The sequence below is a fragment of the Pseudophryne corroboree genome, chromosome 4, assembly GCF_028390025.1.
Source record: "Pseudophryne corroboree isolate aPseCor3 chromosome 4, aPseCor3.hap2, whole genome shotgun sequence".
Taxonomy (NCBI): domain Eukaryota; kingdom Metazoa; phylum Chordata; class Amphibia; order Anura; family Myobatrachidae; genus Pseudophryne; species Pseudophryne corroboree.
Window position 1 is genome coordinate 558,140,241 of NC_086447.1, and position 27,076 is coordinate 558,167,316.

Genomic DNA, 27,076 nt, shown 5'->3' on the forward strand with positions numbered 1-27,076 from the left:
GATTTACCGGTAGGTACCAAAATCCTATTTTTTCCTCTACGAGAGGATCTGTTAAGGCAGGGGCCATGTGTGTTCCAAGACTTACCGTGATTTCCATTGACAGCTTGGAGGTGGATTGCCGGATCCCAACCCGAAGGGTTATTCCCAGTGAAGTCATCCCTACTCTTCTTCAGGCAGAACAGAAGTAACGTTAAAACATTACCGCCATTTTTGGAGAAAGCATGCGTCTTGGTGTGAATCCAAGAAAGTTCCTACGGAAGAATTCCAGTTGGGTCGTTTTCTCCGTTCTTTTCTTACAAGATCGTGTGGATACGGGTCTTAAGTTGGGCTCGATTAGGGTTCAGTTTTCAGCCTTATCGGGTTTCTTCCAAAAACAATTGGCCTCCTTTCCAGAGGTTCAAATTTTCGTAGGAGTGTTACACATCCACCCTCCCTTGTGCCCTGTGGCACCATGGGATCTTAACGTGGGGTTGCAGTTTCTGCAATCTCATTGGTTGAACTTTTTCAATAAGGTTGAGTGGAAATTCCGTACTTGTAAAGTGGTCATGCGGTTGGCTTTGGCATCCGCAAGAAGGGTGTCTGAATTAGCGGTTTTGTCCACAAGAGCCCTGTTTGATCTTCCATGAAGATAGAGCAGAGTTGGGAACTCGTCAGCATTGTCTGCCAAAAGCAGTTTCAGCGTTTCACATGAACCAATCCTATTGTGGTGCCGGTGGCTACCGACGCCTAGGCGACGTCGAATTATCTCGATGTGGTCTAAGTTTTGAAAATCTATGTTGCCAGAATGGCTCAGATTAGGAAAACAGACGCTCTGTTTATCCTGTATGCTCCCAACAAGATTGGGGTTCCTGCTTCCAAGCAGACTATTGCACGCTGGATCTGTGATACGTTTCAGCAGGCTCATTCTACGGCTGGATTGCCGTTACCGAAACCGGTGAAGGCCCATTCTACCAGAAAGGTGGGCGCGTTATGGGCGGCTGCCCGAGGGGTTTTGGTATTACTGTTTCTCTAACGTCCTAAGTGGATGCTGGGGACTCCGTAAGGACCATGGGGAATAGCGGCTCCGCAGGAGACTGGGCACATCTAAAGAAAGCTTTAGGACTATCTGGTGTGCACTTGCTCCTCCCCCTATGACCCTCCTCCAAGCCTCAGTTAGATCTTTGTGCCCGAACGAGAAGGGTGCACACTAGGGGCTCTCCTGAGCTTCTTAGTGAAAGTTTTAGTTTAGGTTTTTTATTTTCAGTGAGACCTGCTGGCAACAGGCTCACTGCATCGAGGGACTAAGGGGAGAAGAAGCGAACTCACCTGCGTGCAGAGTGGATTGGGCTTCTTAGGCTACTGGACATTAGCTCCAGAGGGACGATCACATGCCCAGCCTGGATGGGTCCCAGAGCCGCGCCGCCGGCCCCCTTACAGAGCCAGAAGGCAGAAGAGGTCCGGAAAATCGGCGGCAGAAGACGTCCTGTCTTCAACAAGGTAGCGCACAGCACTGCAGCTGTGCGCCATTGCTCTCAGCACACTTCACACTCCGGTCACTGAGGGTGCAGGGCGCTGGGGGGGGGGGCGCCCTGAGACGCAATAAAAAACACCTTGGATGGCAAAAAATGCATCACATATAGCGCCTGGGCTATATGGATGCATTTAACCCCTGCCAGAATACATAGAAAAACGGGAGATAGGCTCCGCCCCCTTATCGGCGGCCTTATCTCCTCAGCACACTGGCGCCATTTTCCCTCACAGCTCCGTTGGAGGGAAGCTCCCTGTCTCTCCCCTGCAGTCACTACACTACAGAAAGGGTTAAAAAAGAGAGGGGGGGCACTAATTACGCGCAGTATTAAAGATACAGCAGCTATAAGGGGAAAAACACTTATATAAGGTTATCCCTGTATATATATAGCGCTCTGGTGTGTGCTGGCAAACTCTCCCTCTGTCTCCCCAAAGGGCTAGTGGGGTCCTGTCCTCTATCAGAGCATTCCCTGTGTGTGTGCTGTATGTCGGTACGTTTGTGTCGACATGTATGAGGAGAAAAATGATGTGGAGACGGAGCAGATTGCCTGTAATAGTGATGTCACCCCCTAGGGGGTCGACACCTGAGTGGATGAACTGTTGGAAGGAATTACGTGACAGTGTCAGCTCTGTATAAAAGACAGTGGTTGACATGAGACAGCCGGCTACTCAGCTTGGGCCTGTCCAGACGTCTCATAGGCCGTCAGGGGCTCTAAAGCGCCCGTTACCTCAGATGGCAGATATAGACGCCGACACGGATACTGACTCCAGTGTCGACGGTGAAGAGACAAATGTGACTTCCAGTAGGGCCACACGTTACATGATTGAGGCAATGAAAAATATTTTACACATTTCTGATAATACGAGTACCACCAAAAAGGGGTATTATGTTCGGTGAGGAAAAACTACCTGTAGTTTTCCTGAATCTGAGAAATGAAATGAGGTGTGTGATGATGCGTGGTTTTCCCCCGATAACAACTGATAATTTTTAAAATGTTATTGGCATTATATCCTTTCCCGCCAGAGGTTAGGGTGCGTTGGGAAACACCCCCTAGGGTGGATAAAGCGCTCACACGCTTGTAAGGGCTCTACCCTCTCCTGAGATGGCCGCCCTTAAGGATCCTGCTGATAGAAAGCAGGAGGGTATCCTAAAATGTATTTACACACATACTGGTGTTATACTGCGACCAGCAATCGCCTCAGCCTGGATGTGCAGTGCTGGGTTGGCGTGGTCGGATTCCCTGACTAAAAATATTGATACCCTAGATAGGGACAGTATATTTTTGCCTATAGAGCATTTAAAAGATGCATTTCTATATATGCGTGATGCACAGCGGAATATTTGCCGACTGGCATCAAGTCTAAGTGCGTTGTCCATTTCTACCAGTAGAAGGTTATGGACACGTCAGTGGTCAGGTGATGCGTATTCCAAACGGCATTTGGAAGTATTGCCTTATTAAAGGGAGGAGTTATTTGGGGTCGGTCTTTCAGACCTGGTGGCCACGGCAACAGCTGGGAAATCCACGTTTGTACCCCAGGTCGCCTCTCAACATGAGAAGACGCCGTATTATCAGGCGCAGTCTTTTCGTGGACAAGCGGGCAAAAGGTTCCTCATTTCTGCCCCGTGACAGAGGGAGAGGAAAAAGGCTGCAGAAATCAGCCAGTTCCCAGGAACAGAAACCCTCTCCCGCCTCTGCCAAGCCCTCAGTATGACGCTGGGGCTTTACAAGCAGAATCAGGCACGGTGGGGGGCCCGTCTCAATGAATTTCAGCGCGCAGTGGGCTCACTCGCAAGTAGACCCCTGGATCCTTCAGGTGATATCTCAGGTGTACAAATTAGAATTCGAGACGTCTCCCCCTCGCCGTTTCCTAAAGTCGGCTTTACCGATGTCTCCTTCTGACAGGGAGACAGTTTTGGAAGCCATTCACAAGCTGTATTCCCAGCAGGTGATAATCAAGGTACCCCTCCTGCAACAGGGAACGGGGTATTATTCCACACTGTTGTGGTACCGAAGCCGGACGGCTCAGTGAGACCGATTCTAAATCTAAAATCTTTGAACACTTACATACAGAGGTTCAAATTCAAGATTGAGTCACTCAGAGTAGTGATTGCGAACCTGGAAGAAGGGGACTACATGATGTCTCGGGACATCAAGGATGCTTACCTTCATGTCAAAATTTACCCTTCTCATCAAGGGTACCTCAGGTTTATGGTACAGAACTGTCACTATCAGTTCAGACGCTGCCGTATGGATGGTCCACGGCACCCCGGGTCTTTACCAAGGTAATGGCCGAAATGATGATATTCCTTCGAAGGAAGGGAATTTTAGTTATCCCTTACTTGGACGATTCCCTGATAAGGGTAAGATCCAGGGAACAGTTGGAGGTCGGTGTAGCACTATCTCAGGTAGTGTTGCGGCAGCACGATTGGATTCTCAATATTCCAAAATCGCAGCTGGTTCCGACGACTTGTCTTCTGTTCCTAGGGATGATCCTGGTCACAGTCCAGAAAAAGGTGTTTCTCCCGGAGGAGAAAGCCAGGGAGTTATCCGAGCTAGTCAGGAACCTCCTAAAACCGAGCCAAGTCTCAGTGCATCAATGCACAAGGGTTCTGGGTAAAATGGTGGCTTCCTACGAAGCAATCCCATTCGGCAGATTCCACGCAAGAACTTTCCAGTGGGACCTGCTGGACAAATGGTCCGGGTCGCATCTTCAGATGCATCAGCGGATAACCCTGTCACCAAGGACAAGGGTGTCCCTCCTGTGGTGGTTGCAGAGTGCTCATCTTCTAGAGGGCCGCAGATTCGGCATTCAGGACTGGGTCCTGGTGACCACGGATGCCAGCCTGCGAGGCTGGTGAGCAGTCACACAGGGAAGGAATATCCAGGGCTTATGGTCAAGCCTGGAGACATCACTTCACATAAATATCCTGAAGCTAAGGGCCATTTACAATGCTCTAAGCTTAGCAAGACCTCTGCTTCAAGGTCAGCCGGTGTTGATCCAGTCGGACAACATCACGGCAGTCACCCACGTAAACAGACAGGGTGGCACAAGAAGCAGGAGGGCAATGGCAGAAGCTGCAAGGATTCTTCGCTGGGCGGAAAATCATGTGATAGCACTGTCAGCAGTATTCATTCCGGGAGTGGACAACTGGGAAGCAGACTTCCTCAGCACGACCTCCACCCGGGAGAGTGGGGACTTCACCCAGAAGTCTTCCACATGATTATAAACCGTTGGGAAAAACTCGACAGGTATTGCGCCAGGTCAAGGGACCCTCAGGCAATAGCTGTAGACGCTCTGGTAACACCGTGGGTGTACCAGTCAGTGTATGTGTTCCCTCCTCTGCCTCTCATACCCAAGGTACTGAGATTGATAAGATGGAGAGGAGTAAGCACTATATTCGTGGCTCCGGATTGGCCAAGAAGGACTTGGTAACCGGAACTTCAAGAGATGCTCACGGAGGATCCGTGGCCTCTACCTCTAAGAAGGGACCTGCTCCAGCAAGGACCCTGTCTGTTCCAAGACTTACCGCGGCTGCGTTTGAAGGCATGGCGGTTGAACGGCGGATCCTGAAGGAAAAAAGGCATTCCGGATGAAGTCATCCCTATCCTGATCAAAGCCAGGAAGGATGTAACCGCAAAACATTATCACCGCATTTGGCGAAAATATGTTGCGTGGTGCGAGGCCAGTAAGGCCCGACGGAGGAAATTCAACTGGGTCGATTCCTACATTTCCTGCAAACAGGAGTGTCTATGGGCCTGAAATTGGGGTCCATTAAGGTTCAAATTTCGGCCCTGTCAATTTTCTTCCAAAAAGAACTAGCTTCAGTCCCTGAAGTTCAGACGTTTGTAAAAGGGGTACTGCATATACAGCCTCCTTTTGTGCCTCCAGTGGCACTTTGGGATCTCAATGTAGTTTTTGGGTTCCAAAAGTCACATTGGTTTGAACCACTTAAATCTGTGGAGTTAAAATATCTCACATGGAAAGTGGTCATGCTGTTGGCCCTGGCCTGGGCCAGGCGCGTGTCAGAATTGGCGGCTTTATCCTGTAAAAGCCCTTATCTGATTTTCCATTCGGACAGGGCGGAATTGAGGACTCGTCCTCAGTTTCTCCCTAAGGTGGTTTCAGCGTTTCACCTGAACCAACCTATTGTGGTGCCTGCGGCTACTAGGGACTTGGAGGACTCCAAGTTGCTAGAAGTTGTCAGGGCCCTGAAAATATATGTTTCCAGGACGGCTGGAGTCAGGAAAACTGACTCGCTGTTTATCCTGTATGCACCCAACAAGCTGGGTGCTCCTGCTTCTAAGCAGACTATTGCTCGTTGGATTTGTAGTACAATTCAGCTTGCACATTCTGTGGCAGGCCTGCCACAGCCAAAAATCTGTAAATGCCCACTCCACAAGGAAGGTGGGCTCATCTTGGGCGGCTGCCCGAGGGGTCTCGGCTTTACAACTTTGCCGAGCAGCTACTTGGTCAGGAGCAAATACGTTTGTAAAATTCTACAAAATTGATACCCTGGCTGAGGAGGACCTGGAGTTCTCTCATTTGGTGCTGCAGAGTCATCCGCACTCTCCCGCCCGTTTGGGAGCTTTGGTATAATCCCCATGGTCCTTACGGAGTCCCCAGCATCCACTTAGGACGTTAGAGAAAATAAGAATTTACTTACCGATAATTCTATTTCTCGTAGTCCGTAGTGGATGCTGGGCGCCCATCCCAAGTGCGGATTGTCTGCAATACTGGTACATAGTTATTGTTACCAAAAAATCGGGTTATTGCTGTAGTGAGCCATCTTTTCTAGAGGCTCCTCTGTTATCATGCTGTTATCTGGGTTCAGGTTACAAGTTGTACGGTGTGATTGGTGTGGCTGGTATGAGTCTTACCCGGGATTCAAGATCCTTCCTTATTGTGTACGCTCGTCCGGGCACAGTATCCTAACTGAGGCTTGGAGGAGGGTCATAGGGGGAGGAGCCAGTGCACACCAGATAGTCCTAAAGCTTTCTTTAGATGTGCCCAGTCTCCTGCGGAGCCGCTATTCCCCATGGTCCTTACGGAGTCCCCAGCATCCACTACGGACTACGAGAAATAGAATTATCGGTAAGTAAATTCTTATTTTTGCCAAGCAGCTACTGGGTCGGGTTCAAAAACCTTTGAGAGGGTTATAAGTTTGATACCCTGGCTGATGACCTCATGTTTGGTCAATTGGTGCTGCAGAGTCATCCGCACTCTCCCGCCCGTTCTGGAGCTTTGGTATAAACCCCATGGTCCTTTTGGAGTCCCCAGCATCCTCTAGGACGTAGGATTTTAATACCTACCGGTAAATCCTTTTCTCTTAGTCCGTAGAGGATGCTGGGCGCCCGTCCCAGTGCATACTGTACCTGCAGTTATTAAGTTTGGTTACACACATGCTGTGTTACTTTTCCGTCAGCCTGTGGCTGACGTTATTCATGCCGTGGCATGCGTTATGCTGTTATTGATTGTGTTTACACACAGGTTGTGTTACGTTTTCTGACAGCATATTGCTGCATATTGTTCATGCCGTCAGCTGGTGTTCTGTTGAATGCCACGGTCTGCAGCATGCTAGAGGTGTGAGCTGGTTTGACGCTCACCGGGTTTAAATGATAAATTCTTTCCTCGAAATGTCCGTCTCCCTGGGCACAGTTCTATAACTGGAGTCTGGAGGAGGGGCATAGAGGGAGGAGCCAGTTCACACCCCTTTTAAAGTCTTAAAGTGCCCATGTCTCCTGCGGATCCCGTCTATACCCTATGGTCCTTTTGGAATCCCCAGCATCCTCTACGGACTAAGAGAAAAGGATTTACCGGTAGGTATTAAAATCCTATTTTCTCCGGCAGGGTCCACAGGTTATCCACAGGATAACAGTGGGATTTTCCAAAGCAATTTTAGTGGTGGGGACGCTCCTGATTAGACAAGAGAACCTTTTGCCCGAATTCAGTGTCATGAGAGGCAAAAGTATCCAAGGAATAATGTCTAATGAATGTGTTAATGGAAGACCATGTGGCTACCTTACATATCTGTTCTGCTGAAGCACCATTTTGTGCCGCCAATGAAGGACCTACCTTACGAGTAGAGTGAGCAGAGACATTATCCGGAACGGGGAGATCAGCTCGAGAATATGCTTCTGAAATCGTCATTCGAAGCCATCTTGCCAGCGTCTGTTTTGTAGCAGGCCATCCTGTCTTGTGAAATCTGTAGAGAATGAAGAGAGAATCTGTCTTTCTGATGGCACTGGTACGATCCACGTAGATCCTTAATGCCCGGACCTCATCCAGCGACGCATCTCCAGCAGAAAGTCCCGATACCTGAAAAGCTGGGACTACAATTTCTTCATTAAGGTGGAATTTAGACACCACCTTCGGAAGATACCCAGATCTAGTTCTCAGAACTGCTTTATCTGGATAAAAAAAATTAGAAAAGGAGAACGACAAGACAGCGCTCCTAAATCTGATACTCTTCCAGCTGATGCCATAGTGAGTAGAAAAAGAACTTTAGCTGTCAACCATTTAAGATCCACTTTATTAAGCGGTTCAAATGGAGCAACTTGAAGGGTTTCAGAAATAAATTTAAGTCCCAAGGCACTGTAGGAGGATCAAAGGAAGGTTGAATGCGCAGCATTCCCTGGAAGAAAGTACGCACATCCTGTAAATTGGCAATTTTCTTTTGGAACCATACAGTCAATGCTGATACTTGTACTCTCAAGGAAGCCACCTTTAAACCTTTATCCATTCCCGCCTGAAGGAAATCTAAGACCTTGGAAACTTGGAAAGATTTCGGGTCCATATTTCTTTCACTGCACCAATGAATATAGGCCTGCCATATTCGGTGATAAATGCGAGCTGAGGAGGGTTTCCTTGCTCTGAGCATTGTTTGAACTACCTGTTGTGAGAATCCTCTTGACTTCAGGATAGAGGTTTAAAGAGCCACGCCGTCAACGATAGTCGATCCAGATGCCTATGGTAACAAGGACCCTGCATTAGTAGATCTGGACATTGAGGGAGCAGAAGTGGAGCATCCATCGACATTCTCTGCAGATCTGTGTATCAATGCCTTCTGGGCCAAGCCGGAGCTATTAGAATCACGGCACCCTTTGCTTCTTTTATTTCTCTAACGTCCTAGTGGATGCTGGGGACTCCGTAAGGACCATGGGGAATAGACGGGCTCCGCAGGAGACAGGGCACTTTAAGAAAGAATTAGGAATACTGGTGTGCACTGGCTCCTCCCTCTATGCCCCTCTTCCAGACCTCAGTTAGAATCTGTGCCCGGACAGAGCTGGGTGCACTTTAGTGAGCTCTCCTGAGCTTGCTAATAAGAAAGTATTTTGTTAGGATTTTTTATTTTCAGAGAGATCTGCTGGCAACAGACTCTCTGCTACGTGGGACTGAGGGGAGAGAAGCAGACCTACTAACTGCGGATAGGTCATGCTTCTTAGGCTACTGGACACCATTAGCTCCAGAGGGATCGAACACAGGAACGCACCCTTGGTCGTCCGATCCCGGAGCCGCGCCGCCGTCCCCCTCGCAGAGCCAGAAGCCGGCGTGAGAAGCAAGAAGACTTCGAAAGCGGCGGCAGAAGACTCCAGTCTTCATATGAGGTAGCGCACAGCACTGCAGCTGTGCGCCATTGCTCCCACATTAAACCCGCACACTCCGGTCACTGTAGGGTGCAGGGCGCAGGGGGGGGGGGGGGGCGCCCTGGGCAGCAATTAAGTACCTCTTGGCATAAAAGAGCATATATACAGTTGGGCACTGTATATATGCATGAACCCCCGTCATTATTTTACACAAAATCGCGGGACAGAAGCCCGCCGCTGAGGGGGCGGGGCTTCTTCCTCAGCACTCACCAGCGCCATTTTCTCTCCACAGCTCCGCTGAGAGGACGCTCCCCAGGCTCTCCCCTGCAGAATCACGGTAGAAAGAGGGTAAAAAGAGAGGGGGGGCACATAAATTTAGCGCAAAATCACTATATACAGCAGCTACTGGGTAAACACTAAGTTACTGTGTAATTCCTGGGTCATATAGCGCTGGGGTATGTGCTGGCATACTCTCTCTCTGTCTCTCCAAAAGGCCTTGTGGGGGTTCTGTCCTCAAATAGAGCATCCCCTGTGTGTGTGGTGTGTCGGTACGCTTGTGTCGACATGTTTGACGAGGAAGGCTATGTGGAAGCATAGCAGGTGCAGATGAATGTGGTGTCTCCGCCGACGGCGCCGACACCTGATTGGATGGATATGTGGAAGGTGTTAAATGATAATGTAAACTCCTTGCATAAAAGGTTGGATAAAGCTGAAGCCTTGGGACAGTCAGGGTCTCAACCCATGCCTGATCCTACAGCGCAGAGGCCGTCAGGGTCTCAGAAGCACCCACTATCCCAAATTGTTGACACAGATATCGACACGGATTCTGACTCCAGTGTTGATGGCGATGATGCAAAGTTGCAGCCTAAAATGGCTAAAGCCATCCGCTACATGATTATAGCAATGAAGGATGTATTGCACATCTCAGAGGAAAACCCTGTCCCTGACAAGAGGGTTTATATGTTTGGGGAAAAAAGGCAAGAGGTGACTTTTCCCCCTTCACATGAGTTAAATGAGTTATGTAAAAAAGCTTGGGATTCTCCTGATAGGAAAATGCAGATTTCCAAACGGTTACTTATGGCGTATCCTTTCCTGCCAACGGACAGGTTACGCTGGGAATCCTCCCCTAGGGTAGACAAAGCTTTGACACGCTTATCTAAGAAGGTAGCCCTGCCGTCACAGGATACGGCCACCCTAAAAGATCCTGCGGATAGAAAGCAGGAAGGTATCCTGAAGTCCGTTTATACACATTCAGGTACCCTACTAAGGCCGGCAATTGCGTTGGCCTGGATGTGTAGTGCTGTAGCAGCATGGACAGATACTCTGTCTGAGGAACTTGATACCTTGGACAAGGATACTATATTACTGACCCTGGGGCATATAAAAGACGCTGTCCTACATATGAGGGATGCCCATATATAGAGACATTTGCCTACTGGGCTCTAGAATAAATGCAATGTCAATTTCTGCCAGAAGGGTCCTGTGGACTCGGCAATGGACAGGTGATGCCGACTCAAAAAAGCACATGGAGGTTTTACCTTATAAGGGTGAGGAATTGTTTGGGGACGGTCTCTCGGACCTAGTTTCCACAGCTACGGCTGGGAAGTCAAATTTTTTGCCATATATTCCCTCACAACCTAAGAAAGCACCGTATTACCAAATGCAGTCCTTTCGATCACAAAGAGGCAAGAAAGTCCGAGGTGCGTCTTTTTTTGCCAGAGGCAGGGGTAGAGGAAAGAAGCTGCACAATACAGCTAGTTCCCAGGAACAGAAGTCCTCCCTGGCTTCCACTAAATCCACGCATGACGCTGGGGCTCCACAGGTGGAGCCAGGAGCGGTGGGGGCGCGTCTCCGAAATTTCAGCCACCAGTGGGTTCGCTCACGGGTGGATCCCTGGGCTATACAGATTGTGTCTCAGGGATACAAGCTGGAATTCGAAGTGATGCCCCCTCACCGTTACCTCAAATCGGCCCTGCCAGCTTCCCCCATAGAAAGGGAAGTAGTGTTAGCGGCAATTCACAAATTATATCTCCAGCAGGTGGTGGTAAAGGTTCCCCTCCCTCAACAGGGAAGGGGTTACTATTCCACAATGTTTGTGGTTCCGAAACCGGACGGTTCGGTCAGACCCATATTGAATTTAAAATCCCTGAACATATACCTGAAAAGGTTCAAGTTCAAGATGGAATCGCTCAGAGCGGTCATCGCAAGCCTGGAAGGGGGGGATTTTATGGTGTCTCTGGACATAAAGGATGCTTACCTTCATGTCCCCATTTATCCACCTCATCAGGAGTACCTCAGATTTGTGGTACAGGATTGTCATTACCAATTCCAGACGTTGCCGTTTGGTCTCTCCACGGCACCGAGAATATTTACCAAGGTAATGGCGGAAATGATGGTGCTCCTGCGACGGCAAGGAGTCACAATTATCCCATACTTGGACGATCTCCTCATAAAGGCGAGGTCCAGAGAGCAGTTGCTGATCAGCGTGGCACGCTCTCGGGAAGTTACAACAGCATGGCTGGATTCTAAATATTCCAAAGTTGCAGTTGATTCCTACGACTCGTCTGCCCTTCCTGGGCATGATTCTGGACACAGGCCAGAAGAGGGTTTATCTCCCGATGGAGAAGGCTCAGGAGCTCATGACACTGGTCAGAGACCTATTAAAACCAAAACAGGTGTCAGTGCATCACTGCACGCGAGTCCTGGAAAAGATGGTGGCATCATACGATGCCTTTCCCTTCGGCAGGTTCCATGCGAGGACCTTTCAATGGGATCTGTTGGACAAGTGGTCCGGATCACATCTACAAATGCATCGGCTGATCACCCTGTCCCCCAGGGCCAGGGTGTCTCTCCTGTGGTTGCTGCAGAGTGCTCACCTTCTCGAGGGCCGCAGATTCGGCATTCAGGACTGGGTCCTGGTGACCACGGATGCAAGCCTCCGAGGGTGGGGGCAGTCACACAGGGAAGAAATTTCCAAGGTCTATGGTCAAGTCAGAAGACTTAAAAAAAGAGGGGAAAAACGCGCTGATGCCGGGATTTATGTGTTTAAGCTGCCCTGAGCAAAAAGATAATTAAATGGATACTAACAGATGTGTTAGGAACAAGGCGCTATTGACAATGTGTAATGTGTTTTGCAACAATTAAATGTTGCAATACTGTAGTGCAATACCTGTAAAAAAAAAGGATTAGTAAATGTTTACAGCCCTTTTTTGGTTATTTCCGGTCCTGCCGGATTTTTGTGCTGCCGGCTCTTTGTCCCGCTAGTGTCTCTGTGCGGGATGGTCCAAAACCCTGTCTCTCCCTATACTACCCACCTTATGCTCAGCAGTGGTGGGACGGGATCTTGACTCCGGGCGGCTGGGTATTTCTTCTCCACAGACGCTGCTTGCTTCAGCCGCGTCTCCTGTGTGCCGTACTGTACTGCTGCGGCCGCTCGGGATCCCGGCTTGTAAGACGGACGGGTGGATGTGTTTCTTCTGTGCGCTCTGTATAGATCATCTAGCGGGACAAAGAGCTGGCAGCACAAAAATCCGGCAGGACCGAAAATAACCAAAAAAGGGCTGTAAACAATTACTAATCCTTTTTTTTTACAGGTATTGCACTACAGTATTGCAACATTTAATTGTTGCAAAACACATTACACATTGTCAATAGAGCCTTGTTCCTAACACATCTGTTAGTATCCATTTAAGTCAGGAGACTTGCCTTCACATCAACATCCTGGAACTAAGGGCCATATACAACGCCCTACGTCAAGCGGAGACCCTGCTTCGCGACCGATCGGTGCTGATTCAGTCAGACAACATCACCGCAGTGGCTCATGTAAACTACCAAGGCGGCACTAGGAGCAGGGTGGCGATGGCGGAAGCCACCAGAATTCTTCACTGGGCGGAGAATCACGTAAGAGCACTGTCAGCAGTGTTCATTCCGGGAGTGGACAACTGGGAAGCAGACTTCCTCAGCAGGCACGACCTCCACCCGGGAGAGTGGGGACTTCATCTAGAAGTCTTCACGCAGATTTCAAGTCGGTGGGAACTGCCACAAGTAGACATGTTGGCATCCCGCCTCAACAAAAAGCTACAAATGTATTGCGCCAGGTCAAGAGACCCTCAGGCGATAGCTGTGGACGCACTAGTGACACCGTGGGTGTTCCAGTCGGTCTATGTATTTCCTCCTCTTCCTTTCATTCCCAAGGTGCTGAGAATCATAAGAAAAAGAGGAGTGAGAACAATACTCATTGTTCCGGATTGGCCAAGAAGGACTTGGTATCCAGAGCTGCAAGAAATGCTCACAGAGGACCCATGGCCTCTGCCTCTAAGACAGGACTTGTTGCAACAGGGGCCCTGTCTGTTCCAAGACTTACCGCGGCTGCGTTTGACGGCTTGGCGGTTGAACGCCGGATCCTAGCAGAAAAAGGCATTCCGGATGAGGTTATTCCTACGCTGATAAAGGCTAGGAAGGACGTGACGGCTAAACATTATCACCGTATATGGCGAAAATATGTTGCTTGGTGTGAGGCCAGGAATGCCCCTACGGAGGAATTCCAGCTGGGCCGTTTCCTTCACTTCCTACAGTCGGGAGTGACTTTGGGCCTAAAATTGGGTTCCATTAAGGTTCAGATTTCGGCCCTATCCATTTTCTTTCAAAAAGAACTGGCTTCTCTTCCTGAAGTTCAGACGTTTGTAAAGGGAGTGCTGCATATTCAGCCCCCTTTTGTGCCTCCAGTGGCACCTTGGGATCTTAACGTGGTGTTGAGTTTCCTGAAGTCACACTGGTTTGAGCCACTTAAAACCGTGGAGTTAAAATTTCTCACGTGGAAGGTGGTCATGCTATTAGCCTTGGCTTCAACTAGGCGTGTGTCAGAATTAGCGGCTTTGTCACATAAAAGCCCCTATCTGGTTTTCCATATGGACAGGGCAGAATTGCGGACCCGTCCGCATTTTCTGCCTAAAGTGGTGTCATCTTTTCATATGAACCAACCTATTGTGGTGCCTGTGGCTACTCGTGACTTGGAGGATTCTGAGTTACTAGGTGTGGTCAAGGCTTTAAAGGTTTATGTAGCCAGAACGGCTAGAGTCAGGAAAACTGAGTCGCTGTTTATCCTGTATGCACCCAACAAGCTGGGTGCTCCTGCTTCAAAGCAAACTATTGCCCGCTGGATCTGTAACACGATTCAGCAGGCTCATTCTGCGGCTGGATTGCCGCTGCCAAAATCAGTAAAAGCCCATTCCACAAGGAAGGTGGGCTCTTCTTGGGCGGCTGCCCGAGGGGTCTCGGCATTACAGCTTTGCCGAGCAGCTACTTGGTCGGGTTCAAACACTTTTGCAAAGTTCTATAAGTTTGATACCCTGGCCGAGGAGGACCTTGTGTTTGCTCATTCGGTGCTGCAGAGTCATCCGCACTCTCCCGCCCGTTTGGGAGCTTTGGTATAATCCCCATGGTCCTTACGGAGTCCCCAGCATCCACTAGGACGTTAGAGAAAATAAGAATTTACTCACCGGTAATTCTATTTCTCGTAGTCCGTAGTGGATGCTGGGCACCCGTCCCAAGTGCGGACTTTCTGCAATACTTGTATATAGTTATTGCTTAATAAAGGGTTATTGTTATGAGCCATCCGTTAAGTGATGCTCAGTTGTTGTTCATACTGTTAACTGGGTAAGGTTATCACGGGTTGTACGGTGTGATTGGTGTGGCTGGTATGAGTCTTACCCTGGATTCCAAAATCCTTTCCTTGTAATGTCAGCTCTTCCGGGCACAGTTTCCCTAACTGAGGTCTGGAGGAGGCGCATAGAGGGAGGAGCCAGTGCACACCAGATAGTACCTAATCTTTCTTTAGAGTGCCCAGTCTCCTGCGGAGCCCGTCTATTCCCCATGGTCCTTACGGAGTCCCCAGCATCCACTACGGACTACGAGAAATAGAATTACCGGTGAGTAAATTCTTATTTCTCTGACGTCCTAAGTGGATGCTGGGGACTCCATCAGGACCATGGGGATTAGCGGCTCCGCAGGAGACAGGGCACAAAAGTAAAAGCTTTAGGATCAGGTGGTGTGCACTGGCTCCTCCCCCTATGACCCTCCTCCAAGCCTCAGTTAGATTTTTGTGCCCGGCCGAGAAGGGTGCAATCTAGGTGGCTCTCCTAAAGAGCTGCTTAGAGTAAAAGTTTGTTAGGTTTTTTATTTTCAGTGAGTCCTGCTGGCAACAGGCTCACTGCTACGAGGGACTTAGGGGAGAGAAGTGAACTCACCTGCGTGCAGGATGGATTGGCTTCTTAGGCTACTGGACACCATTAGCTCCAGAGGGAGTCGGAACACAGGTCTCACCCTGGGGTTCGTCCCGGAGCCGCGCCGCCGACCCCCCTTGCAGATGCCGAAAAGTGAAGGTCCAGAAACGGCGGCAGAAGACTCTTCAGTCTTCATAAGGTAGCGCACAGCACTGCAGCTGTGCGCCATTGTTGTCAGCACACTTCATAGCAGCGGTCACTGAGGGTGCAGGGCGCTGGGGGGGGGGCGCCCTGGGCAGCAATGATAGTACCTTATTCTGGCTAAAAATACATCACATATAGCCCCTGGGGGCTACATGGATGTATTTAACCCCTGCCAGGTCTCAGAAAAACGGGAGAAGAAGCCCGCCGAAAAGGGGGCGGGGCCTATTCTCATCAGCACACAGCGCCATTTTCCCTCACAGAAATGCTGGTGGGAAGGCTCCCAGGCTCTCCCCTGCACTGCACTACAGAAACAGGGTTAAAACAGAGAGGGGGGGCACTTATTTGGCGATATGTATATATATATTAAAATGCTATAAGGGAAAAACACTTATATAAAGGTTGTCCCTGTATAATTATAGCGTTTTTGGTGTGTGCTGGCAAACTCTCCCTCTGTCTCCCCAAAGGGCTAGTGGGGTCCTGTCCTCTATCAGAGCATTCCCTGTGTGTGTGCTGTGTGTCGGTACGTGTGTGTCGACATGTATGAGGACGATGTTGGTGAGGAGGCGGAGCAATTGCCTGAAATGGTGATGTCACTCTCTAGGGAGTCGACACCGGAATGGATGGCTTATTTAAGGAATTACGTGATAATGTCAACACGCTGCAAGGTCGGTTGACGACATGAGACGGCCGGCAAACAAATTAGTACCTGTCCAGGCGTCTCAAACACCGTCAGGGGCTGTAAAACGCTCATTTACCTCAGTCGGTCGACACAGACACAGACACTGACACTGACACTGACTCCAGTGTCGACGGTGAAGAAACAAACGTATTTTCCTTTAGGGCCACACGTTACATGTTAAGGGCAATGAAGGAGGTGTTACATATTTCTGATACTACAAGTACCACAAGAAGGGTATTATGTGGGGTGTGAAAAAACTACCTGTAGTTTTTCCTGAATCAGATAAATTAAATGAAGTGTGTGATGATGCGTGGGTTTCCCCCGATAAAAAATTATTGGCGGTATACCCTTTCCCGCCAGAAGTTAGGGCGCGTTGGGAAACACCCTTTAGGGTGGATAAGGCGCTCACACGCTTATCAAAACAAGTGGCGGTACCGTCTCCAGATAGGGCCGCCCTCAAGGAGCCAGCTGAGAGGCTGGAAAATATCCTAAAAAGGTATATAAACACATACTGGTGTTATACTGCGACCAGCGATCGCCTCAGCCTGGATGTGCAGCGCTGGGGTGGCTTGGTCGGATTCCCTGACTGAAAATATTGATACCCTTGACAGGGACAGTATTTTATTGACTATAGAGCATTTAAAGGATGCATTTCTATATATGCGAGATGCACAGAGGGATATTTGCACTCTGGCATCAAGAGTAAGTGCGATGTCCATATCTGCCAGAAGATGTTTATGGACACGACAGTGGTCAGGTGATGCAGATTCCAAACGGCACATGGAAGTATTGCCGTATAAAGGGGAGGAGTTATTTGGGGTCGGTCCATCGGACCTGGTGGCCTCGGCAACAGCTGGAAAATCCACCTTTTTTACCCCAAATCACATCTCAGCAGAAAAAGACACCATCTTTTCAGCCTCAGTCCTTTCGTCCCCATAAGGGCAAGCGGGCAAAAGGCCAAAAGGCCAGTCATATCTGCCCAGTGATAGAGGAAAGGGAAGAAGACTGCAGCAGGCAGCCCATTCCCAGGAACAGAAGCCCTCCACAGCTTCTGCCAAGTCCTCAGCATGACGCTGGGGCCGTACAAGCGGACTCAAGTGCGGTGGGGGGTCGTCTCAAGAGTTTCAGCGCATAGTGGGCTCACTCGCAAGTGGACCCCTTGATCCTACAAGTAGTATCCCAGGGGTACAGACTGGAGATTCGAGACGTCTCCCCCTCGCAGGCTCCTGATGTCTGCTTTACCAACGTCTTCCTCCGACAGGGAGGCAGTATTGGAAACAATTCACAAGCTGTATTCCCAGCAGGTGATAATCAAAGTACCCCTCCTACAACAAGGAAAGGGGTATTATTCCACACTATATTGTGGTACTGAAGCCAGATGGCTCGGTGAGACCTATTCTAATGGGAAATCTTTGAACACTTACATACAAAGGTTCAAATCAAGATGGAGTCACTCAGAGCAGTGATAGCGAACCAGGAAGAAGGGGACTATATGGTGTCCCTGGACATCAAGGATGCTTACCTCCATGTCCCAAATTGCCCTTCTCACCAAGGGTACCTCAGGTTCGTGGTACGGAACTGTCACTATCAGTTTCAGACGCTGCCGTTTGGATTGTCCACGGCACCCCGGGTCTTTACCGAAGTAATGGCCGAAATGATGATTCTTCTTCAAAGAAAAGGCGTCTTAATTATCCCTTACTTGGACGATCTCCTGATAAGGGCAAGGTCCAGAGAACAGTTGGAAGTCGGAGTAGCACTATCTCAAGTAGTTCTACGACAGCACGGGTGGATTCTAAATATCCAAAATCGCAGCCGTTTCCGACGACACGTCTGCTGTTCCTAGGGATGGTTCTGGACACAGTCCAGAAAAAGGTGTTTCTCCCGGAGGAGAAAGCCAGGGAGTTATCCGAGCTAGTCAGGAACCTCCTAAAACCAGGAAAAGTGTCAGTGCATCATTGCACAAGAGTCCTGGGAAAAATGGTGGCTTATTACGAAGCGATTCCATTCGGCAGATTCCACGCAAGAACTTTTCAGTGGGATCTGCTGGACAAATGGTCCGGATCGCATTTTCAGATGCATCAGCGGATAACCCTATCTCCAAGGACAAGGGTGTCTCTCCTGTGGTGGTTACAGAGTGCTCATCTTCTAGAGGGCCGCAGATTCGGCATTCAGGATTGGATGCTGGTGACCACGAAGGCCAGCCTGAGAGGCTGGGGAGCAGTCACACAGGGAAAAAATTTCCAGGGAGTGTGATCAAGTCTGGAGATTTTTCTCCACATAAATATACTGGAGCTAAGGGCAATTTACAATGCTCTAAGCTTAGCAAGACCTCTGCTTCAAGGTCAGCCGGTATTGATCCAGTGGGACAACATCACGGCAGTCGCCCACGTAAACAGACAGGGCGGCACAAGAAGCAGGAGGGCAATGGCAGAAACTGCAAGGATTTTTCGCTGGGCGGAAAATCATGTGATAGCACTGTCAGCAGTGTTCATTCCGGGAGTGGACAACTGGGAAGCAGACTTCTTCAGCAGGCACAACCTCCACCCGGGAGAGTGGGGACTTCATCGGGAAGTCTTCCACATGATTGTGAACCGTTGGAAACCAAAGGTGGACATGATGGCGTCCCGCCTGAACAAAAAACTGGACAAGTATTGCGCCAGGTCAAAAGACCCTCAGGCAATAGCTGTGGACGTTCTGGTAACACCGTGGGTGTACCAGTCGGTGTATGTCTTCCCTCCTCTGCTTCTCATACCCAAGGTATTGAGAATTATAAGACGTAGAGGAGTAAGAACTATACTCGTGGCTCTGGATTGGCCAAGAAGGACTTGGTACCCGGAACTTCAAGAGATGCTCACAGAGGACTCATGGCCTCTGCCGCTAAGAAGGGACTTGCTTCAGCAAGTACCATGTCTGTTCCAAGACTTACCGCGGCTGCGTTTGACGGCATGGCGGTTGAACGCCGGATCCTAAGGGAAAAAGGCATTCCGGAAGAGGTCATTCCTACCCTGGTCAAAGCCAGGAAGGAGGTGACCGCACAACATTATCACCACATGTGGCGAAAATATGTTGCGTGGTGTGAGGCCAGGAAGGCCCCATGAAGAAATTTCAACTCGGTCGTTTCCTGCATTTCCTGCAAACAGGAGTGTCTATGGGCCTCAAATTGGGGTCCATTAAGGTTCAAATTTCGGCCCTGTCGATTTTCTTCCAGAAAGAATTGGCTTCAGTTCCTGAAGTCCAGAAGTTTGTCAAGGGAGTACTGCATATACAACCCCCTTTTGTGCCTCCAGTGGCACTGTGGGATCTCAACGTAGTTCTGGGATTCCTAAAATCACATTGGTTTAAACCGCTCAAATCTGTGGATTTGAAATATCTCACAGGGAAAGTGACCATGCTATTGGCCCTGGCCTCGGCCAGGCGAGTGTCAGAATTGGCGGCGTTTGTCTCAAAAAAGCCCATATCTGATTGTCCATTCGGACAGGGCAGAGCTGCGGACTCATCCCCAGTTTCTCCCTAAGGTGGTGTCAGTGTTTCACCCGAACCAGCTTATTGTGGTACCTGCGGCTACTAGGGACTTGGAGGACTCCAAGTTGCTAGATGTTGTCAGGGCCCTGAAAATATAGTTTCCAGGACGGCTGGAGTCAGGAAAACTGACTTGCTGTTATCCTGTATGCACCCAACAAACTGGGTGCTCTTGCTTCTAAGCAGACGATTGCTAGTTGGATGTGTAGTACAATTCAGCTTGCCACAGCCTGCCACAGCCAAAATATGTAAATGCCCATTCCACAAGGAAGGTGGGCTCATCTTGGGCGGCTGCCCGAGGGGTCTCGGCTTTACAACTTTGCCGAGCTGATACTTGGTCAGGGGCACACCCTGACTGAGGAGGACCTGGAGTTCTCTCATTCGGTGCTGCAGAGTCATCCGCACTCTCCCGCCCGTTTGGGAGCTTTGGTATAATCCCCATGGTCCTGACGGAGTCCCCAGCATCCACTTAGGACGTCAGAGAAAATAAGAATTTACTTACCGATAATTCTATTTCTCGTAGTCCGTAGTGGATGCTGGGCGCCCATCCCAAGTGCGGATTGTCTGCAATACTTGTACATAGTTATTGTTACAAAAATCGGGTTATTATTGTTGTGAGCTATCTTTTCAGATGCTCCGCTGTTATCATGCTGTTAACTGGGTTCAGATCACAGGTTGTACAGTGTGATTGGTGTGGCTGGTATGAGTCTTACCCGGGATTCAAAATCCTTCCTTATTGTGTACGCTCGTCCGGGCACAGTATCCTAACTGAGGCTTGGAGGAGGGTCACAGGGGGAGGAGCCAGTGCACACCACCTGATCCTAAAGCTTTTACTTTTGTGCCCTGTCTCCTGCGGAGCCGCTAATCCCCATGGTCCTGACGGAGTCCCCAGCATCCACTACGGACTACGAGAAATAGAATTATCGGTAAGTAAATTCTTATTTTTTTTTAGTTCCTTTGCTGATACAATGTGGATATAATTGTTAGTTTACCTGCAGGGTCCATTGCCACTTTGGTAGATACATGGCAACATATCTTTTCTACTGTACAATCAAAATAAAGAGTTATAGAACATCACATGAAATGTCGGGCTATTCAATTTAAGTCTGTTTATTTTGGGGAAAAATGCCTAGTTATCGGGGCAATGGCACATGGGATCAAGGATAAATATCTGGATCCATGTGTTGTCGCTGGTTCCAAGGGCTACTTATTGGGGATTATGCTTCGTGTGCCTATAGGATGTAAATCTCTTATTAGCCTATCTGCAGTTTGCTGTGGGCATTTTAATTGTTTTCTTTTTGTATAGTTACAATGCAGCTTTTTATAATGCACATATGAGTGTGTAAGGGTCAATTTTGCAGCTGTGTAGTGGATTTCCACTTCCCTGGGTGGTTCCTAGTTTTCTAAAAGCTTGACAATGCTCTGCTGCTTCTTAACACTCCCATGAGGTGTCAATCTCTCAAAAGTTGTTTTCTCTCCTCAGTAGCATAATTCTTAAGAACCGTACACACTGGCCGATATATCGCGGTTCTGTCGGCCAGTGTGTACGGGCGATATGTCTGTGAACTCCGTTGTTCACAGACATATTGCTTCGGCCCCGCAGCACAGCCGACGGCCAATATATATACTGATATATTGTTGCATCGTTGTGTGTGTACGGGCGGTCGGCCGCCCGCCCGTACACATGCCGCGACAGCTGGCGGTGATTGACAGCTGAACTGGGCGGGCGTGTGTACTCGCCCGCCCAGTTCATGACGTCAGTCCTCAACGGATCAGGCAGCCCAATCCGTCCATAGATATATCTGCCTATCAATTGATCGGCAGATATATCTATCAGTATGTACCCACCATTAGGGTGGGATGTACTATGCATCGCATCTGTAATACGATACATCCCTTCACTTATCGGATACATACCAGCGCTAATATGGCCGGTATATACCTAGGAATGCGATGAAAATTGTAAAAGACAGTTCTGATAAGAGTTGTCCTTTACAATAGAAGGACTGCCGGATTTGTGACTCGTGAGTCCTTCATATGCACAGAAAGATGTGCGTCAAAGCGGGGGGTGCTGGGATGTACATTCATTTTTACATCCTGGTATAGAACTTCTTATGTAAGTTATGTAATTGATTCTTACTTTTTGTATCCTTTTGGCTTAGCTTTGATTGGAGCGATGCCCTGTTTGATGTAACATGGAGCGAGATCAACGAGAATGTATTGGTAACGTCCAGTGGAGATGGGTCGCTGCAATTGTGGGACATAACAAAACCACAGGGACCTCTACTTGTATTGAAAGAGCACACCCAAGAGGTAGGATGCAGGTCTATATGTTCTCACAGTGACTGTAGTATTTATGCAAATGCTGTTTGGTAAATATAGGTATTCAGAACTGGGAACTGTCTCAGCTTGACTTTGCTGTTAATCATACAGGCATTATGGTTTTATGAAAGATGCTGCACAGAAGGCGCTGTAGCCTTTAACAACTAGGCGCAAAATACCTAGTTAGAAACTGATTGATTAGTGTTACAGAACCTTTTTTTGTGATATTTCCTGTGTTACCAAATTTAATAAATGGCCTACAAAGTATTCTGGCCAAATTGTTATCTACAGTTGCAAACCGTGTTGACTATCAAGTAATTCTACACTAGTGCAGTACGGATGGTGTAATGCCTAGCATTATTGCCTCAGCACACTGAGGTCATCGGTCCGATTACCACCATGGTCCTAACTGTGTGCAGTTTGTATTTCTCCTGCAGGGTCCACAGGGTATCCACAGGATACATTGGGATATGGTAGAGGGACAGCGGATCTGCACCAAACGGTCAAAGCTTTCTGGCCTCCCAGCATGCAGCGGGCCCGTCCATATATCCCCGCCTGCTGTTTCGGCGGGCGTCTGTGTCGGATAAAACTAGCAGGTCCAGCAGAAGTTAGCAGGCTGTGGCCGGAGCACGGGGAAAAGGTATGGTATCGGTTCCGCTTAGAGGGGGAACGCGGACACAGCTGCACTGTTTTGGGAGAAGACTACCAAACAGTCGCTGATGCGGCTGCCACTGAGCGTGCACCAGCACTAGGCCTTAGGGATCATAGGCTCCAGGGGGGGTAGTGTGAGGCTGCGATACCTAGGGTTGATGTCAGCAGTGAGGAGTCAGACGCTCCCCTGGTCGCCCCTCCCCCCTGGTTCATGACAAGTATCCTCCGAGTCTCCCGCCATTAACTGTTTTCCTGCTTCCGTCCGAGACACTGTGTACTAAGGGGACCCAGTTGCAGCATAGGCGGCTGTGTGACTGGTGCGTCAGTGTTCACTTGGACTTCTGTGTTCACTATATGTTCATGGAACGGCAGTGTACACTAATAGCGTCTGGATCCACTCAGCGTTCGCAAACGTACTGATCGGTCCTGGAAGCGAGGTGAGTCTCCCTGTATCCCACTCTGAGTACGGGTTATATAGCACTAAGGGGGTAATGAGTTGATCGCAGCAGGAACTTTGTTATCAGTTGGGCAAAACCATGTGCACTGCAGGGGAGGCAGATATAACATGTGCAGAGAGAGTTAGATTTGGGTGTGGTGTGTTCAATCTGCAATCTAAATTGCAGTGTAAAAATAAAGCAGTCAGTATTTACCCTGCACAGAAACAAAATAGCCCACCCAAATCTAACTCTCTCTGCACGTTATATATGCCTCCCCTGCAGTGCACATGGTTTTGCCCAACTGCTAACAAAGTTCCTACTGCGATCAACTCAGAATTACCCCCTAAGTCTCTACCTTTTGAGTACGAATAGTTGGATAAGTGTATAATGCATGTGAGTCTGATAATATTACTGTGGTTTCTTTCGCAATGCATCTGAATATGGTTAAAATGCAGTAATATGTTTCTCCTACATACTTGAAACTATCTGTAGTTGATTATGTGCTCATATTGCTTATTATACTAATGTATATCCTGTGACTGATAGTGTGATTGCTGACTTTGCTATAAATTCTGTCAGTTTTCTCTGTCTATTTCGATCCTCAATGCTGGTGCTAAGCAGGGTAGGGTTGGATTGTATGTCACTTTAACACATTTTAAAGGGATTACCGTTGCAAATTGTGTAGTACACTGTGAAAGTGTCTGATTATTTATCATTTCTAAGAGCGGCAAGGGTGAGGAAAATACACTCACAGCAGCACCAACAGTCATATCATGCAGAGCTGGGTTAACCTCTCAGGATCTGGTTCAGGATGGTTTGTGTGCAAAGTGTTTTAGCTTTCACCAAGTTTTCTTGAAAAAATCAAGGCAGGTGCAGGTTGATCCCCAATGGGCTATGTTTGCACAGACATTATCCAGTATAGCTGAGCGGATAATTCCAACTTCTGTACCAGGGATAGGTTACACTACTAACCCATATGTGGAGCATTCCACCTGCGGTTGCAGTAGCCTCTGCAGGCGATGCAGTAGCCTCTCTACAGAAGCAGGCTGAAAAGCCAGTGGTCAGTAAATCACATAGACACGGAACAACATCTTCACAGTCTACACGTTTCAGATGAGGATTCATCAGAGAAGGAAGATTCATTACACTCTGGTTCTGCGTAAGAAGATGAGGAGGAAGATCTCAGCTCAGTGGACATATCTGAGTTGATTAATGCAATGAAAGCCATTCTATCCTTAAAAGAATCAGCAGAGCCTGTGTTAAAATCCAAGGCACCTGTATTTAAACGTCCCAAAACAGTTAAGACTGAGATTCCTGAATCAGAACAGCTGACGGAAATTATGGAAGAGGCTTTGGGCTATGCCCAGTAAGAAGTTCAGAATTCCTAGGAAGTGCAATTCCAGTTATCCTCTTCCGGCTGGGGACTGTTAAAGAGGGAGGTATCCCCTAAAGTAGATATGCATGTAAGTCGATTAGTGCGAAAATCTACATTATCTCTGCCTTCAACATCATTAAATGATGTCACGGATAGGGGAGTAGATGGTTTGCTAAAAACAATTTTTTCCCTGTCTGGGGCAATCATTAGACCAGCCATGGCTTCAGCCTGGAAGGCTAAAGCAGTGGCTGCTTGGGCAGATGCATTGAAAGGGGAAACTTCAATGAGCATAAATCCCATATTGCACATATCAAACAGGTTGCAATATTCTCGTAAGAAGCAGCATTGGATATGGGTACTATTGCCTCTCAAGCATCAGCTTCAGCGTAGCCGCTCGCAGAGCAGTTTGGCTACGCACTTGGACAGCTGATTCAGAATCCAGGAAGGTTTTGGAGTCTTTACTTTTAATGGAGATGTTCTCTTTGGTAAAGAATTAACCAGTATTATGGAGTCAGAAGCAGACTCCAAGAAAGTAAAGTTTCCTTCCACTTAAAATTTTTAGCCTAAAATCCCAGCTTTCTCTGACGTCCTAAGTGGATGCTGGGGACTCCGTCAGGACCATGGGGAATAGCGGCTCCGCAGGAGACAGGGCACAAAAGTAAAAGCTTTAGGATCAGGTGGTGTGCACTGGCTCCTCCCCCTATGACCCTCCTCCAAGCCTCAGTTAGATCTTTGTGCCCGGCCGAGAAGGGTGCAATCTAGGTGGCTCTCCTAAAGAGCTGCTTAGAGTAAAAGTTTTGTTAGGTTTTTTTATTTTCAGTGAGTCCTGCTGGCAACAGGCTCACTGCATCGAGGGACTTAGGGGAGAAGAAGTGAACTCACCTGCGTGCAGGATGGATTGGCTTCTTAGGCTACTGGACACTAGCTCCAGAGGGACGATCACAGGTACAGCCTGGATGGGTCACCGGAGCCGCGCCGCCGACCCCCTTGCAGATGCTGAAGAGAGAAGAGGTCCAGAAATCGGCGGCTGAAGACTTCCCAGTCTTCTTAAGGTAGCGCACAGCACTGCAGCTGTGCGCCATTGCTCTCAGCACACTTCACACCAACGGTCACTGAGGGTGCAGGGCGCTGGGGGGGGCGCCCTGAGCAGCAATGAAAGTACCTATGCTGGCTAAAAATACATCACATATAGCCCCTGGGGCTATATGGATGTATTTAACCCCTGCCAGGTTGTCAGAAAAACGGGAGAAGAAGCCCGCCGAAAAGGGGGCGGGGCCTATTCTCCTCAGCACACAGCGCCATTTTCCCTCACAGAACTGCTGGTGGGAAGGCTCCCAGGCTCTCCCCTGCACTGCACTACAGAAACAGGGTTAAAACAGAGAGGGGGGGGGGCATTTTTGTGGCGATATTATTACATATTAAGATGCTATAAGGGAAAACACTTATATAAGGTTGTCCCTGTAAAATTATAGCGTTTTGGTGTGTGCTGGCAAACTCTCCCTCTGTCTCCCCAAAGGGCTAGTGGGGTCCTGTCCTCTATCAGAGCATTCCCTGTGTGTGTGCTGTGTGTCGGTACGTGTGTGTCGACATGTATGAGGACGATGTTGGTGAGGAGGCGGAGCAATTGCCTGTAATGGTGATGTCACTCTCTAGGGAGTCGACACTGGAATGGATGGCTTATTTAGGGAATTACGTGATAATGTCAACAAGCTGCAAGGTCGGTTGACGACATGAGACGGCCGGCAAACCAATTAGTACCTGTCCAGGCGTCTCAAACACCGTCAGGGGCTTTAAAACGCCCATTACCTCAGTCGGTCGACACAGACACAGACACGGACACTGACTCCAGTGTCGACGGTGAAGAAACAAACGTATTTTCCATTAGGGCCACACGTTACATGTTAAGGGCAATGAAGGAGGTGTTACATATTTCTGATACTACAAGTACCACAAAAAAAGGTATTATGTGGGGTGTGAAAAAACTACCTGTAGTTTTTCCTGAATCAGATAAATTAAATGAAGTGTGAGATGATGCGTGGGTCTCCCCCGATAGAAAATTAAAGGCGCTCACACGCTTATCAAAACAAGTGGCGTTACCGTCTCCAGATACGGCCGCCCTCAAGGAGCCAGCTAATAGGAGGCTGGAAAATATCCTAAAAAGTATATACACACATACTGGTGTTATACTGCGACCAGCGATCGCCTCAGCCTGGATGTGCAGCGCTGGGGTGGCTTGGTCGGATTCCCTGACTGAAAATATTGATACCCTTGACAGGGACAGTATTTTATTGACTATAGAGCATTTAAAGGATGCATTTCTATATATGCGAGATGCACAGAGGGATATTTGCACTCTGGCATCAAGAGTAAGTGCGATGTCCATGTCTGCCAGAAGATGTTTATGGACACGACAGTGGTCAGGTGATGCAGATTCCAAACGGCAGTATTGCCGTATAAAGGGGAGGAGTTATTTGGGGTCGGTCCATCGGACCTGGTGGCCACGGCAACAGCTGGAAAATCCACCTTTTTACCCCAAGTCACATCTCAGCAGAAAAAGACACCGTCTTTTCAGCCTC

At 48.7% G+C, this 27,076-nt stretch overlaps 1 protein-coding gene across 2 annotated transcripts in view; it reads left to right on the plus strand.

Annotated features, from left to right (window-relative positions):
* Positions 1-27,076, plus strand: part of PEX7 (peroxisomal biogenesis factor 7) — a 697,365-nt gene that overhangs the window by 47,526 nt on the left and 622,763 nt on the right. For both annotated transcript variants that reach the window (XM_063917410.1, XM_063917409.1), the window contains exon 3: positions 21,878-22,028. In XM_063917410.1, coding sequence (XP_063773480.1) covers positions 21,878-22,028 — 151 coding nt within the window. The remainder of the gene's footprint in view (positions 1-21,877; positions 22,029-27,076) is intronic.